This window comes from Madurella fahalii (genome assembly GCF_045866475.1).
Source record: "Madurella fahalii IFM 68171 DNA, scaffold_1, whole genome shotgun sequence".
NCBI lineage: Eukaryota > Fungi > Ascomycota > Sordariomycetes > Sordariales > Madurella > Madurella fahalii.
Window position 1 is genome coordinate 9,112,481 of NW_027263971.1, and position 16,808 is coordinate 9,129,288.

At 55.5% G+C, this 16,808-nt stretch overlaps 3 protein-coding genes across 3 annotated transcripts; all 3 read right to left on the reverse strand.

Moving 5' to 3' along the window:
* Positions 1-71: 71 nt before the first annotated feature.
* MFIFM68171_02484 (uncharacterized protein) lies at positions 72-1,511 on the reverse strand (the record flags this gene model as incomplete). The annotated part of the gene is made up of 1 exon (XM_071057906.1): positions 72-1,511. One exon carries the CDS (start codon positions 1,509-1,511, stop codon positions 72-74), a length of 1,440 nt encoding a protein of 479 aa, XP_070914007.1.
* Positions 1,512-4,566: 3,055 nt separating this feature from the next.
* NMD5 (Nonsense-mediated mRNA decay protein 5) lies at positions 4,567-8,470 on the reverse strand (the record flags this gene model as incomplete). Its single annotated transcript, XM_071057907.1, has 10 exons — positions 4,567-4,742; positions 4,796-4,919; positions 5,025-5,203; positions 5,258-5,300; positions 5,353-5,984; positions 6,066-7,258; positions 7,333-7,517; positions 7,578-8,044; positions 8,168-8,246; positions 8,381-8,470. The coding sequence occupies 10 exons, from the start codon at positions 8,468-8,470 to the stop codon at positions 4,567-4,569; spliced, it is 3,168 nt and encodes a 1,055-aa protein (XP_070914008.1).
* A 4,471-nt stretch (positions 8,471-12,941) lies between these two features.
* MFIFM68171_02486 (uncharacterized protein) lies at positions 12,942-14,366 on the reverse strand (the record flags this gene model as incomplete). The annotated part of the gene is made up of 4 exons (XM_071057908.1): positions 12,942-13,849; positions 13,910-13,997; positions 14,059-14,118; positions 14,196-14,366. 4 exons carry the CDS (start codon positions 14,364-14,366, stop codon positions 12,942-12,944), a joined length of 1,227 nt encoding a protein of 408 aa, XP_070914009.1.
* Between the last annotated feature and the right edge of the window lie 2,442 nt (positions 14,367-16,808).

A 16,808-nucleotide genomic window follows, 5' to 3' on the forward strand; every position in this document is an offset into this window, starting at 1 on the left:
CCCCAAAAATGTAAAAGGGAGGGACAAGTATATCACGCAGAACAAAGAAATGAGACAGGAAACTTAGTATGCTAAGACCTTGATGCGCTCAGCTTCCGGCTTTGCTTCGGAGCAAAGCTCACGGTCGTGGTAGAACCACACCTCTCTACCGTGGAAATCGCATCGAACTCTGGCCCTCCCCCATTCCAGTGCCAGTTGTTCACTGTGGCGTGCACCGCTTCCAGTCGGGGCAGTCGGCTCGAGCTGTCGAACGCGAGTTGCAACAAGGCTCCCTTTATGAGTTCGGTGTACTCTTCATCTGGAACCTGTAGCTCGGTACCACCGGTATCTGACCACGGTCCCCATACTATCTCTTCGCTCAAACGCAGCCGTTCTAGCGACGGCGGTAGGGTGTCGCAAATGTCCCCCCTCCGCATCGCCGTAGGTGACTTGAAGAGAACCGTCACCGAGACCTCGAGATCGCTGAGCGTTTTCATAGAGGTGAGGCATGAGAGCCGTTTGGCTGGCCCGAGGTGGGACATATAGTGCGGCATTACGTCGATGCCGAGACGAAGGTGCTTGAGCGTGTCGGTGCAGAGCTGCAGTGCTTCATTAAATCCGGAAGCTCCTCCGTCCCCCCGTTCAGCGAAGTAGGGCGATATAGAGACGTCGATATCCTTCAATCTCGGACGAGCTTCGTTACAGAAGCGATACCACCAAGCACCTGTCGTGCATGCGTATTCTATGTGTATGGTTTCGACGTCCCGCCATGCATCGGCCAAGAACCCGACGTCCTCTTGGAACAGATTAGCTCCAAAAAGCTCCAGGCGCTTGATCCCCCCGGAGCCCATATACACCTGTGGCGTCTCGTCCGGGAGGAGAGGGTTTGAAACCTCCGGGTCCGCGATAAGACACAGCCGCGAAAGACGCGGCAGGAAGTCGACCACCCCTTCGTTGTGATAACTCTGGAAGATGTCCATCAGGTCATCGTACGACCCAACATTCCAATTTGGGCAATGCATATAAAGAGTATGGAGATTGGTGGTGAGGCATAGCACTAGTGCACAGTTCGATTCCACGTAGGCATCATATTTGCTCCAGATTATCTCGCATGGCTGTTCGAACTCGCCAAAGCATCGTTCTAGGTGGCTGTATATGCTAGAGCTGACCGTGATGTTGGCGAACATGGGCTCAGCGTTGGACTCCGTAGGGTCATCCAGGGTGTCAAAGAGGGACGCGACAACGGCGAGGACCCGCACATGGGCTGCAAGGTGAGGGGCCCGGATGAAGGTTCTGAGTAGTTTAAACAGGATCTTGAGGTCGCCGATGCAGATAGTATGGTAGAGATAGTGAGTGACAATGGCATTGAGCCGCCGGTTGGCCTGGACGAGAGAGAGCAGCGCCAGGCGACCGCTCTGGAACGGGTAATTATCAAACTCGTCTTTGTAGGAACCGAGAGCTACGGGCAGTTCGGGGACGAGCTGCTCCGCAACCGCGGCAAGAATCTCATCAGGGAGGTCCAAGAGGCTCATGGTGAATTGGCGTGGCAGAGGGAAAGCTGGGATTGCGGGGTGCTGGGGCGCTATCAGCATCTTGTGTCCAATCGAACTCTTGGCGCCGAGGGGCTGGTTTCACAGCCGCAGATGATTACCCGCAGTCAATGTATGCCTGACGAACCACATGTCGTTCACCGCGATAGTCGGCACGCCGTCACATCTTCTTTCTGTTCTTGTAGCCTGGACTGCATCATACATCGGTTGTCTATCCTACTTCCTTCTCCTACTTTCTTATCCTACTCTCTCATCCTCAACTCTAGACTATTGAGCATCCTGCTATATCAATCAGGCTATCTTCGCAGGCAATAAAGCCTTCAGAATCCTCGTCAAGTGTCCTTTCTGCGGGTTGTCCTGGATTGTGCTCGAAGAAGACTCATGGTGTCAGTGTCGACTAGAAGAAAAGATGCAGGTCCGTACAGAAGACGCAATCTCCCAGTTGATCCAAGTCCGCTCGATCCAGTGATTCCCTTGATCTCCATGGCATTCGGGCTTCATATCCCGCGTTGCACTAGCAACTCTCTCACGCTTTCCAGCTCTTCATCCTTGCCGCTGGAAAAGCCTCTGAAAATCAAGGCCGAGGGTCCGTAGTTGCCTTTTCCGAGATATCATGGCATACTGATCCCTTGTCCCTAGTGTTTCCGCAGTCGGCCGGCCCGGAGGTTGCCAAGCTTGCATATTAGATAATGTATGGGACACACCGACTACTGCGGCATCACATTCGACCATCTGGTCCCTCTCGGCGACCGTGATCCGGACGTGTTAGAGATCGATCTATCTAGTGGCTTCCACTCCTGGGGCAACCATTTGACGTTCCGTGGCAATACATAGCCTAGCCTCTAATCACGGATTTCGTCTATGTGCGGCGCCACGCCTTTCCCCCTGGTCTGCTGTCCGCTCTCCACTCGATAACGTCAGTTAATGCATAGGGCTGTTGCGTAATACGGCAGTTGGAGAAGATCCATGGGGTAGTCATGGTGAGAGGCCATATCTTTTTCCCATCTGCTAAGAAATCGAACCAGTTGTCGATCCGAGAACGACAGAGTAGCCGTTGGCAACCGCATCGAAGGCGGCATGACGAGACATTGAGCCTAGGTCCTTTCGTTTACTGTATCGCTCTCGAGATATTCGTTCCACGGCACATGATCAACAGAGAAAGCCGTATTTCCTGCAGTAGAGTCTCTATCCGCGCTAGCCTTGTAAGATATAATGGGGTGCCCTGGATCAAGAAACCCCGGGGGTGGGAAAGTCGACGCCAATGAAGCAACCGTTAAGACACTGCAAGCGGTTTTCTCTGGAATACACCATTTTGGCACACTTCTTCAACGCTGAAAGCACCCGCTGAGAGAAAACACCACTTAGCATGCAACATTCGCTGGTAATTATGTCAACTAATCGGCAAAGACACCTCTCTATATGCGAACGCTTCGTCCCTCTCTTCGACAACAAGCAAAGAATTCATCAACATCTGTATCTCCTATGGAAATTTGAGATTGGAGAAGCCATGCAGGAACGCGTGTGTCTTGTATCTCCGTGAATGCCTCCTCTAGAACTAGGACATATCTTTGAGGCCAGGACCCCTTTCGGGATTATAGGCACACTGCTCGGTTCCAAGCATACCGAACCGCGATGCGCATTCCAAGTGCCCACTCTACCGAGCTCGGGGGAGACGTAGCACCGACGTCGCGTTTCGTGGCTGTTTGATCCGTGTAAAGCTTTGCATGGACGGCCACGGAAGCTTCCATCTCACTGATAGCTAGCGTTAAGTAGGCACCCGGTTCGTCATTATCTTATAGCGTGCCCGCTTGTCGGGCACAGACAGCCAACCATGGTCAAACTGAGGGCAGCCCGGAGAAATTTAATCTCTCCCTGATCAGAGGGAGCTCTATCTACATATGCTTGTTTGACCCTGTCCGGCTTGTATGAACTTACTGTCATATTTACCTGGCCTTGTCTGTCTAGCCGATCCCTGTTTCTGCCTTCCTCCTTGTCTTAGGGGTATGGTGGGTGTAAAAGTGTGTTTTTGTACCACTCCTATGATTAAATTCCCTTCCGCAGAGCTTCCGTTTCAAAGCTTATTCACAACACCCGTACAGGTTATAGCCAGAGCGGAGATCAAGTACAGCCGAGTCTCGTAAACGATAATGTCAGTCATGTATTTCCCTTTCAGATGATTTAGGGACCAACTACTATGTCTGGGAGGCATCTGTATATCGTTTGGCTCCTGGAAGAGCCGTATAGAGTAAAAGCAGGTCCAGATTTGACGTACCAACCGTTACACATCAGTATGCTGGCTGCTGAAGACGAGGAAACCTCGCTTCTCTGGACAACTTAGACTCTCGACGAGGACAATAACAATGCCCTGTTTCGCACCACCAGCCCCGGCCCTAAAAATAGTGGCCTGTAACAGACGGATCGATATCCATGGAGTACACTGCTGTCTTCATTGCAACGGTGTAGGAGGGGGGAATCCATGAGAGTCAAACTACGGCCACTTGTCACAACCGCTTAGCAAAGCTACTTGTTCTTTTACCCATGCTATCTGCAATACTCCTTTGTATTCGCTGAAACCGGCAGTGCTGGGCTCGTCGTTCCTCTTTTGCAAGGATAAAAACTCTTTCCGCGAATCTACCAACCGTGCGACTACCTGCGATAAAGGGGGATCAGAAATAAAAAGAGGATGGGGTACAAAAAAAACAAAAACACCCCGTTCAAAAGTGACCATTAAAGCGCCCGTAGAGGCCGGCCCCATTTCCATGATCCAGGTATACTCCCCGCTGCGAGGCACGTTCGCATGTGCCTCTGTCTTGTATCGTATCGCTCGTTTCGAATGGTCCAGCCCAACTTTGCCACCAACTCCTCCGTCTCTCTCTGTCGTTTCAAACCGCCCGCGTTTCATCAAACTTCATAAAAGGATGCGCCCGATACACATGCCCGTCCAACCGCTGATTCCGTAGAGCGCCGACTCGCGGCATCAAACACTGGCGGATGTTGTCCGAATCGCCTGCATAAGTTGAAGCACGCGCGGGCCAGACTAGCTTGCACCATTCGCCGTAGGATTACGTCCTCGGGACATGGGGAACGGGCTCTGGACTCCCAAAAACTCCTGGGCATCAGCCCGTTGGCAAACCTCATGAAGGGCCGCCTGTTCCGTCGAGGAGAGATGTGATATCAGCGAAGTATAGAACTGGGGCTGTTCTTGTTGCAATTCTGTGGTGCTGTTAGGAGTGCTCCTGCTGTTGGAATGACTATAGGCCACTTACTCCTGAACGAATCCCTGAAAGCGAGATACGGGTCGATCCTGTCGAGAGGCGACTCTAGCAGCACGCTATCCTCCCCAAGCTCGTCGTCGGATTCCTCGGCAGTCCCGGGCTTGAACTTTTGTGCCTGGTCGCGGTGAGAGTCAGCAAGTTTCTTGAACTGAACCATCCATGAGTGTCAACGGAGCAAGAAGAGAGACTGCCGGGGCATCGCGTCCCTTGGTATGCTTACCTCCTCATTCAGGAAATCCAGATACGCCGTGCTCTCGTCCTTGACTTCGGTAGGCGCCTCTTCTTCATTCTCGGCACTGCCCCAGTTTGCTTCTTCATCATCCCATTCGTCCTCGCTATCATCGTAACCGTAGGTTCCACTGTCGAACTGGAAATCGTCCTTCAATGCCTCCTCGCGGTCTGGGCGGGTGTTAGCGGTCGGGGACACCACGAGTCTACAAGGCTGCTACTCACTTTGCATCGCCTCGGGAAGGCTGTCGAAGAGGACTTTGATGCCCTGCAAATTGTCAGACTGCTTCCTAGAGAGTATGGGGAATGCAGGGACCTACATGGAGCAGTCTCGGCCAGCCGACCATGACGCTCGCCGGAATCTGCTCAGGCGTGACATTGAGAAGAGCGATGATGGCCAAAATGCACAGTTGCTTGTCATGTACCCTGGTAAACGACGCCATGCTGCTGAACCAGAGGCTGAAGAACTTGTTCGTCCAGCCCTGGGACTCGAGGATCTGGAGGGAGAGGATCGGGTTATAGTAGATGGCATTGATGACCATCTCCATGAGGTGCACCTTGTAGGACTTGATCTTGATGTCCTGCGTGCCGAGCACACCCATCGCCATGTTGATGAATCCGTGGACACAATTGTCAATGTAACCGCGGAGGCTGAGCATCATGGCTTCGGCGAGCTTGCAGGCGCATATCCGGTCGACGCCGCCCACCTTGTTCGTGAACATGTCCGAGACCATCGAGAACAGCGCTTCCACGTACTCGGGCTTCTCCATGAGCTGCGGGGCGCCATACTGCACGAAATTGTCCAATGCGGGCAGCATATCCTCAAGATACAGCTCGGCCCCGGATTTGAAGGTCGTATGTACGAGTTCAAACGCTTTCCACATAGTGGGGGAGATCTGCTTGGCCGCGAAAGTGCAGCTGTCGATAATCTCAAATACCTCGTTGTACAGGTCTTGTGACCACTGTCAGTAACAACCACACAAAGCAGCACAACGGTGCAAACAAAGTGAAAACAGAGTGCGGAAAAACGCACCATAAAGTTTATTCTCCAGCGTGATCTGGATAACAGGCATCAAGACACCCTCAATGTGGAGAAGAATGTCTGGTGTACTCTCGAGCGTGAGGATAAGAGTGCCGATGGTCTGTAACACACCCAGCGCCGTGATGCTCTTGTCGTCGAGGAAGTCGCCATAGTCGTTGTCAATATCATCCCGCTTCTCGCTGTTCTCCAACAGCTCCCTGACAATACGCAAGTAGGTATCGCGGAGCTGTTCGCTCAGGGCTACAGCGAATGGAGTGAGCTCGGCAGCAAAGACCTCAACGAAGTCTTCCATGACGTTAGCTAGAGCATCGATATCCGCCTCGTTTGCCAGCTTCAGGAGTTGTTGCATGATTGTTGGGATGCTCGTCTGCATGCTTGTCCGGATGATGTCGTGCCTGATAAGCGGCTGCAACGCCAGGGCCGCAGTCACACGAACGGGGAGCTTCGGATCTGCCATGCACTCGAGGATGTGGCGGTAGATGGCAAGGAGATTGTTCTGTTCCTTGAAGTCCAGCTGCTCAAACTTCTCCACGGTATCGCAGGCGCGGGCGCGTAGGAATCCTTGTTGGCTGGTGAAGTCGGGGAACACGTATCGGACAATGAAGTATTCCACCTGGGAAGCTATGGGCGATTTCTTGCCCAGGATGACAGGCGCGAGCGTCCCAATCATGCGTAGGGCGCCCTCCTTCGCGATGTGGTTCTTGCTCTCTTCGGGCGCTTGTTCATACTGGTTCACCACCTCGTTGATGAATGAGAGGATCTCGAACGTCTGTTTCCTCCGCGCCTTGGTCAGCGTGACCAGAAAGTTCGTGGCCGAAACGTCTGGTGCCGAAACCTCCTCGTAGAAATTCAGCTTCCGGTGGAGGTACTCTTCGGGCTCGTCTTCGAACTTCTCGATGTCCTCCTCGGTAAGACAGAGGACCGGGAAGATGAAATGCGTGACGAGGTTGGTCAGGTGAGGCTTCAGATGCGCCCACATATCCTTGGGTCGGATGCACTCATCCAGGAATACAATGGTATAAGAGAGGCAGGGCCGGCTGAGCCAGATGGTTTTAGACACCCACTTCTCAATCTCCTGGAGGTAATGTTTGAGGATCTCGGGGGCAACCTGGGCTGAAAATTCCTTGGCGAATCGTGTGGGAGGCTCGACTGCCCTGTCCATGACCGCATGCACGTTGCCGTGTCTGCGGCACGTTAGTGTCGAGCAATCAAAAGCGAGACATTCTCGCGGGGCGGAGGCGGGGTGATTCGACGGTACCTGATGTACAAACGGTTCAAGTTGAAGTACGCCCACTTCTTGGCCTTCCACCAATGGTGCCGCTCCCGCTCTAGAGGATCCCCCTGCATGGCGGTTGCCGGAATGGCCTTGGAGACGGTCTGGAGGAAGACGGTGCACCAGCCAAGGTTGACGGCGCTTTGACGAAGAAAGTCGGAGAGCTCAAGCTGCGGCTGGCGGTTAACCTGCTGGTCACGGTGGTCTCATGAATACCCGCGAAGACCTACCCATGTGGCATGTTTGTAAGACTTGAGCGCGATGTGCAGCATCTCCCCCGCCTCGTCGCTCTCCTGGTTGACCAACTCGTTGCATATCGCCAGCAGCCTCGGGAAGCTGGCCTCGATGATCTTGTCAAAATGGCCTCTGCTCTCGCTGTCGCTCGCCTTGAAGCGGTAGGCTCGGCACACGGCCAGAAGGCACTGCAAGCCAGCCAAGACGGACCGTGGGTCGTTGGTGTTGAGCAGCTGGAGGGTGTAGTCCATGAATGTGGGCCACCGGTCTGGAAAGTCGAAGTGCAGGATACGCTGCAGGATGGGCACGAGCTGGTGCCGCACCAGATTCTGGGAGCCCGCGAGGATGGGCAATAACCGCTCTCGAAACCGCGCCTTCTCATCTTCTGGTATCACCGAGTCGGTCGGATAGTATTCCTGGCGTTCCCACGCACGGTTGACGCGGTTCTTGAGGTAGATGACGGCTACGGGACGTGTTAGCGCCGCGGCCTAGGCATATGGAGGAGGGGCGGGACGCCGGAGGCGCGCGAGGCAAGGTATATACGGGCAGGGCGGTGGTGGGGGATAGCGGAGTGGGCAGGGCATACTGGGCAGTTGAAGGTTGGCGTTTTGCTCCGACTGGACGAGGTCCAGGAGAACGTCTGTGAACCCGGACTGGGCCTCGGCCTGCAAGCAGCAAAGAAGCAAGGTCAGCGTCTGGCGACGTCACGGGGGTTGGCGGGAGCGAGTTGCGCACGCAGCGTCCCGACGAGGACAAGACGTGTGTCGACGGCGCGCACACCACCCACACAAACACATACCTGCTTCAGCTGGAGCTCAGCCCTCCGTCGGACATCGGCATCGGCGTCGAGCGTTGCAGCGATGCAGTTTCGAATGGCGGCGGCATCCATTGTCGTTCAACCTGTCGGGCCAAAAACTCGCATCAAGGCGCTTTCGCAAGACGGCAGAAATGAGCGGGAAAGAATGGCCGGAAGCCAAAAGCGTTGTGGTTGTCGAGGGGGCCGGGCCAGAAAAAAATTTGGGCCAAAATCTGGTTGCAAAGCAGGTCGGCAAGGGCCCCGAAATGGCGGGGCATAAAGTTAGGAGTGGGTTCGGGTAAGTTCACGCTGTGTCGCCTCAGGCGCTGTCCCAGCCGTGTGCAAAGCTGCAGCTGGGAGTTGTCCGGGGCAGCAACCTCTAGTCCTGGAGACAGGGTCCCCCTTTCGGTGTGCGATGGAGGGCTTCGCTAAGGCAAGAATGGGAATGACGGAATCAACCGCCGGGACCGGTCTCGCGATGGGGATTCGCACAACCCTAGAGCCGCCTGCCTTCAGGGATGCGTGAAGCTGGGTGTTTTGTCGCCGTGTGGGTGAAACGGCGAACAACAACTCAAGGTCTCAAAAGCACCGGTGTCGAATGCAGATGCGCCCGGCACACCGACAGCCACTTCGGCACTGCCGTATGCTTCCCAACCCTTGCCTTCCACCCAGCATCCACACCAATGGCATTGCTCTCTCTTGCTCGGGAAGGCGCCACATCTGTTGGCGCCACTATGCGTGTTGCCGACGATCTCAGGACTCGTCGTCTGAAGAATACATTCCCACATCTCGGTCCGCGGACACTAACAAGGCCTGGAAGCGACCGTCTACAGTAGGTTGGCACTGTACCTAGGCAGGTCCGCCAGTTACACGTGGATTCGGAACCCACGGCTGGCCAACGGAGGATGGGCCAACCCCCCCGGCCATGTGGCTTTCATGCCTGGATGGATGTTTGCAACCATCATTCATGCTGCGCTTGGCCGGCTCTCTCCCGGAGCTGGCCTCTTTACGGCTTACGGCATCTGGTAAGTGGGATCGGGAATGGCTGGTGATTGCTCTACGGGCAGAACGACCGAGATCCTATCGCCCAACCACTCGGATCTCACTCACCGCCTTTGTCCAACGACCCCTCCCCCTCCGTCCACGATGGCCTGCCCCACCACCAAACAACGCGCCGCTGTGGGCCGCGCCAGGGCTTTGCAGCACGCACATTCCTCTTGACCGCCCGCAACAATTCCTTCGATTCCATTTACGCTCATGGTACCAGTCTTGATTACCAATTCGGTCACTTGCTTTGCCGTGAATGACAGGCCTTTCTATCAATAGGTAACCGTTTGACATACTCCCTGCCCGCCGTGGATTCCCAGAATTGCAGTCCCAAACCCGGCCCTAGAAAAAAACAACCTGCAACCTCGAACAAAGCAAGACACTACCCCGTCCCAGATGTTTCAAAAGTCCCGCCATCCCACCCACCAAACAAAAAGCAGGGGTATATCAGAACGCGGGACAGGATAAGACACGGGCGCGGGGAGGGGGAGAAGGTGGTGGGGGGAAGAGAAGGGAATAGGAAGGGAGGGGTCCCTGAAAATCATAACAAACCCCTCCATGTTGACGAACGCACGAAGGAAACCTAAACCCCCCAAAACCCTCCCCAAACCACCCAGCCCCGCCGCTTCCCCCATCAATCCCATTCATAGTATGCATGAACGCCTTCAGCTCCTACACAGTTAGTTATGTGATAAGACTTGCCCTGCTCGGCCTGGCGTCCTGTTACATCATAGAAAACCCCCCTCCTTCCCCCTCCTCCCTCATCTCCCCCCAGCAACCACCAGGAAAGGTGCGCGACCACATCACATCCCACATCTTGAGCGGGTGGAATACCCGAACCACACACGAGCGCACACCACACAACCTGGCTCATACTGTAACTGACCCAGGTGATCTTTGTCTCATGGATCAAATTGTCGCACCCGACTGCCACGTTTTCCCAACTTCGCCAACTCCCGTCAAGCTCCACACTGTCCCAACCTAACCCATGGAGCCCAAGATTTCACAGCTAGCCCTGGTGACGTTAGCGAGCAAATGGAAACTCAAACTGCCCAACATTCAATGTGGTGTCAACCATCCCGTTAATCGGATATCACTTTGGGACCATCAGATCATTTGTTGTCACCCAACATCCAAACGGTCTCATGGTCTCTTTTTCTTTAGCATTCGAGTTTCCGCCGCATGTAATTATGACAACAACAACAACAACAACAAATGGGGCGTTCGTCGCTAACCATGCCATAAATAGACCAAAGCCGGGAAAATGCTTGCAAATGAAATCATGAAGCGCTCAGTAGGAACCTTAGTATAATCCGAGAAGGAAAACATGACAACATGAAGAAAAACAAGACACTAAAAACCCGCCCACCAGCATTCAGGGGAATCCCGTACATACCCCCATCTCCGTTCCCACGCCAACCAACCCCGTACTCCTTTACCCCAACACACACATGACAACGAGAAGGAGAAGAGGAGGAAACCACAATACCAACGAGCCAAAAGCCTTCCCCTTCCATCTTGTCTCCCTCTCTTTCCTCCTGCCTCGGGTCACATGTACAGTCCTGCACTGCATACCCGCACATCGGGGATGAACCCATCATCAGAAGCCAACCTCTGCGCCACGCTCGACGACACTACCGAGAGACTGCCCAGAAAAACCAACCACGAATCCATTCCTGAATCCCAGCTTGGTGGAAGCTGTGGTTAGAGTTAGCTTCCCGTCTCCGGATTGACACTACACACAAGAAATCCCTGGGATGCATGATATGACAAGCGAAGAAAGGTGTAACGACTGACAAATGCCATGGTTTAAGCGTCCGGGCAGATCTGTCTGCAATGTCCTGGGCAGGGCTCCGGGTAGAAAAAAAATCCTGAAAACGGAACCGGGCATAGGTTTCAAAACGTCCGGCAACACCCCGGGATTAGGCAATCCATTGTCACCGGCTTTGTTGTAGTAACGATGGTTTGATTCCGAGCTTGTCCGGTATCCTTGGGGCGAATATAAAGACTTGTCCATGGGTCGAATGCTTGCGATGCAAGGTGCGATCCTGTGAGGTGGGCTGGGGCTATGAGAGCAATGTGGATATTGCAAGTAGCTGGCGCGAGAACCCCGAGAATGCCCACGGTGTTGAGCACTCTTGGAGAGTGTTGGCGAATGGCCCCTGTTGGGGGCATAGGCGGCCAGCCATAGCCGCAGAGATAAACAGAAAAGGTGCGCTGACGAGCCCATTGTGGACAAGGGGGATAATCCAACTGTCGGAGGAGCATGGATGCTCGACCTTACCATGATTGTTCATGTTCATGTTCGCTGGCGCAATGTCCTGCTTTGGCATAACAGCAAGGGAAAAGTCCTGGGGTGAGCTGGAAGCTCGAGCGCCCCAAGCCCGGTGGCGCGAATGAATCAAAAGACTGTCTCTCCAGGACCATTCGAATCCATGATAGCGGGCTGTGACATCTGCCTTGGATGAAGAATATTTCTCATGAGTAGGCCAAAGTAGTCCATTGGTTCAGAGTCCAGGTGAGCATTATCCGTTACGGAGAGTCCAAAGGCTAGCCCATCTGTCCTGCGGCGTGTCAGGTCCATGGTCCATCCCAGTCCGGCCTGCGGTATGTCAGTTGACTGGAACACATATTGTTCGCCCGTCGAAAGGCCATTCTGAGGAATGTTGTAGCGAATTGTGATCCAAGGGGGTTCAACTCCATATATACAACTTTGCCGAACGTTTTACTCACCTTGCTGTCCGGCCTCGGCCTTGTCTTCTTGTTGTGGCAACACTCTCGAGAATCCGGGGTGGAATCTGCGAGGTCACAAGACGACGCTCGCGCTCAGAACTGGAAGTTTCACGGGCAGACGCAAACTCCTGAAGCGTATACAATCCCGATGGCAGGTCCGAACAGCAAGGAGAGGAACCATCCGGAGCAGAGAGAAGGTCATGACTCAGCGTCGCCAACTCCTTCCCAGCGCATTGGATTCCAAGGTCTCATGGCATCATGCATCTCCCGCACCTTGTCCCCTGGGAACACACACAAGATAACGTAATGTCACACGACATTGGCTTTCGTCCATTCATGACGTCGTCCCAAGGAGGGATAAAAGTCCGGGGGGTTACCGGCAGTGGGCGGAAAGGTCCATTCAATGCCAGGCTCTGGTTAGCTGAAAATCCGGAAGGAGGGGGACCGTCTTCCCGCAAGAGCCGAATCGCGAAGGTCGGGAACTCATAATCCAAGGGGTCCAGAGATGCAACTTGCAGCTCTGATGGTGTGTCAAAATCCGGTGCCGGGTCTATCCATGGATGAAGCTGGATGTCAACTGGCAAAATGCAGGCAGCCGAGCCCGAGCTGGTGGATTAAAAAAAAAAAAAAAAAAAAACAATCCGAAAAAAGAGGAGAAAAAAAAGGTCGAGACAAACTCCAGGCCTAAGGTATTAACAAGAATCAAGATAATAGGGTCGACGGGAACCAGGTATCCATTAAGGGGCGTCCTCGGCGACACAAAAGACATGTAAGCGGATGCCAATTAGCGATGGCGATGTCGGTTTCGATCCGGGTGTCTGTCGTCGCGTTCAGGTTCTGAGCGGCGTGTCCTGTGTTCCCGGTGGTCCCGGTCCCGGTCCCGCTCTCGTTCTCTCGGCTCTGAATCACGGTCGCGGCGTGCGGCCGGCGCTCCACCGCTCGGTGCCGGGACTGCATTGGTAGGAGTGGTGGCGGGCTGAAGCACGGGATTCTGGGCGTCATCGTACGCGGGTTCCGGGACGGCCGCGTAGCCTTGCCGTGGCGTTGCACCTGCAGGGGAGCCTAAATCATCAGACGATGCCTGGGTGGGATTATTTGTTGTAGCATACGCACCGCGGCCGTAGAGAGCATCCGTGGGATAGCCTGGGGCGCCGGTGGTCCCAGCGGGCGGCGGGTAGTAAGTGTCCGGTTCAGTCCCGTAAACAGGCGCCCCCGCCGTCGGCGCACTAAAAGTCCTAGAGGGAGCAGCAGTTGCATGAGGCATCGGTGGCGGCATCCTAGCCGGGCCGGCAGTGGCATATCCTGGCGAGGTCTGGTAGTTGGATCCGTGGACAAACGCGTCCTGGGCATAGGAGCCGGGAACAGCAGGGGGCGGCGGCATCGGAGGATACCTGTCTCCAGAAGTCTGGGGTGACGGTGAGTACTGAGCGGGAGGATTGGGCGGATATCCATAGGGTTGGGCTGGATAAGGGGCTGATGCTGGATGAACCGGCGGCGGGTAGGAAGCCGGAGGGTAAGCGGGCTGGCCTCCCATGTAAGGCTGGCCTCCATAAGGTGGGTTCCCGGCAGGACCGGGAGCGGCAGGGTAGTCAATATCCATGGCAGACGACTGATGGTACGCTGTGTTGTATTCCTGCTCCTGTTGGCGTTTCCACGCATTGTAGTCGTTCGGGGGCCCACGGGATTCCCGAGCTACGGGCGAGTTAGAGCTTCTCATAGACATGCCGTTCGGTTGACTCGAATGCATTGTACCTCCAGCGCCACCGCCTGAAGACCTTGACGCCGCGCGCCTCTCCTGCTCCCACCGAGCAGAGTCGGCCTTGAGATCTTGTATCATGGCCTGCGATGGTCATGTTTAGCCTCCGCCCGCTGTCGTTGGCCGCCTGGTGCCCGGTACTCACCGATGTCAGGTTTCGGTATGCCGTAATGAAGTACCCTTGCGTGACACGGCCGTCTGAGGACTGAACCAAACACGATGTGAGCGAAAAAATACAATCCCCGAAAGCAGATGAATGTCCGTCTAGCGGCGGGGCCATACCTCGTAGGTGCCAGGCCGCACCAGTGCATCATTCCCCAAATACCTGCAAATGTCTGATGTGATGACTTCGCGATCGATGCCATCGCGAGGAACAAAGTACTCGTTTTGGCGCGCCGATGGGGCCGGGACCGCCTGCGGTTGACTCGACCGGTTCGGAGGTCTCCCCGCCATCGTAGAGCCGGACGTGTGAACTGATCTGGGAAAACTCGGGCGCAACCAAAGGGAAAACCAGAAATCCCGGGGGTAGGAGATCAGTAGCACAGAGTCGCAGAGTCGACGGGTAGAATATCGGAAAGGCGCAGGGGACCGCGGCGGCGGCAGGACAGGGTAAAAGAGGCAGGAGAATGGGAAAGAGTGAGCAGGGCGGAGAGCGGAGAGGGTGGGTGGCCGCGGAAGAAATGGACAAGAACGGGCGGCCCACAAAAGCAACCCGGCGCTTGGGGTTGGGCTGTCAAGAGTGGATCCGGCTGCCTAGCAGCGCTTGCGGTGACTGGCGGGCCTGTAGCAGCAGCGAGTAACGCTCACAAGTACTGTACAATACACCACCCCACCTCCCCCCCCACCCCAGCCTCTTAACCTCTTCTGTGTCAGGCACAATGTACTGTACATTCCGGGCCACGAGTCACTGGGAGGAGACGAGGCTTAGCAGCAGCACCCAGTTGGTTGGGGGTGCCGCGTGCACGTCGCACCGTGTTCCGGACGGGGAAAGAATCAGCAAGGGAGATGGATGGCTGGACAGGTGACAACCAAGCAGCGCTCGGGTCGATGAGAACGCCTGCAGAGCGGCGGGGAGACAAGGTCTGCTGCAGCGTCTTGATAGGTCTGGTCCAGGGGAAGCTGCTGCCAGCGGAACTACCAATAAGAATGCCCCGTCCGGTGGACGGCCGTTCTGCCGTGGATCGCTTCCGCCACCACGGAGAAATGGGGCAAAGAGGCCGTCCGTTAACTTTGCACTGCTGGTTGAGCATGCGGAAGTGAAAAACGCTACCAGAGGTTCAGCCAAGACCTGCGAGAAGCACGTCAGACGAAGCGAGCCAGATCCAATCAGGGGCCTGGAGCCGTTTGAAGGGCTTGGGGATCTGTTGGCAGCGAGGCAAGTGTCTCCCCCCTTTCTCCGTGCTCGGATGAACTGGCGCAGTCCCGTGAAGGCGTGGGAGCGCCTGGTTGGGTCCTGCTCCCAGAAGCGGGCTGCGTTTGCAGGCTTACTACAGGCTGCAGGACACACGGCCACCGAGCGCCAAACTGCGAGCCTGTGGCGGAAACGCGTAACGGAGGGGCTTCAAGCCTTGAAATGGCTCAGCAATCCTTCCTCAGAGTCAGAGTCGGTGGGTTGCGTTCCGCCAGCTGTCGGTAGCCCAAACGGTTTGGGCTGGCGAACAACGCCCCTGATTGGATCCGGCGCTCGGAGAGTGTGGATGCCAATTTTTGGAAAGTTGCAATTGCTAGGCTGGCCGAAGAGAGGCTGCCAGGGTTCACGGCCGGATCAAAACCAACAAGTCGGATTTAGAATCATGAGACGACGGCATGTAGAGAAAGGCATAGGTAGGAAGTTTCCCGTGTTCCATCGGAGTGGTCTTGCACAACCATCGTCTACACGGCGAGACGGTCCCGCTGCAAAGCCGACATGCTCCACCGAACTACTCCGTCCTGGATTGATGATAACGCTGCGACAAGTCTCCGAGAGAAGTGGGCGATCAAGTTTCTTAAAAGGCGATGTGTCCTCCTGGGCGTGGCGTTGTGGCTCCGGGCTGTATTACCTGCCCCGTACGCAGTTACCTACCTCACGCATCCTCCTTCCCGTCGCTCGTCGACGAGGGCGTCATTGTACCGGGCTAGCGGCATTTCCGTGAGGATGCACAAACACCACAGAGTAGTGGCCAATTTGACAGCTGGATTGGGGTACTGTCCGGTGTCTGGCCTCGGTCGGGTATCAATGCGTTGGAAGCCCAACCTGCCCGCACAGAATGGGGTCCGCAGAAGGCCGCTCCAGCCAATCACCGCCGGTCGTCCCTCAGCACCGGCGGCGAGCCCAGACGTAGCTCCGTCGAGTCGAGGGAAAGACGTGAGATTGCCCTTCACGGCCCTCCGCCGGAGCAATGTACCCCCAAAGCACGTCGCATGCACGCCCAGGCATCCCATCCAAACAACTCCAGACCTGCTTCCAGCCACGCACCCCTGACTCCCAACAGCCGCCAGGTTCGCCACTCTTAGGCCATCTTGGTTAGGAGCTGGGAAATTATATCAAAATGGCAAGAGACGGGTCCCCGGAGATGGAGAGCGCGTCGCCCGGGCATGTAAGCGGCCAGAGCTGTGGCCCAACAAGCCTTGCCACGTCCGAGACGCTTCTCGAGTCGGCTGCCGCCCGGACGTCAAATATAGACCGATGCGAATTCGGCTTGCGGAAGCAGTGATGCTGGCCCCGCGATGGTATGCAGGCCGAATGCTGACTTCGATGAACAACTACGGTACCCCTCGTCTCGACGTAACCTTGCTCAGGTCCCAGAAGCGTCAATCTGACCCCCCACTCCCATGTTGTTGTGGGCGTCGTAAGACAAGCATGCCATCCCGGAGGCATGACGGGCATTGTGCCGTCCGAGAAGACGAAATGCAGCC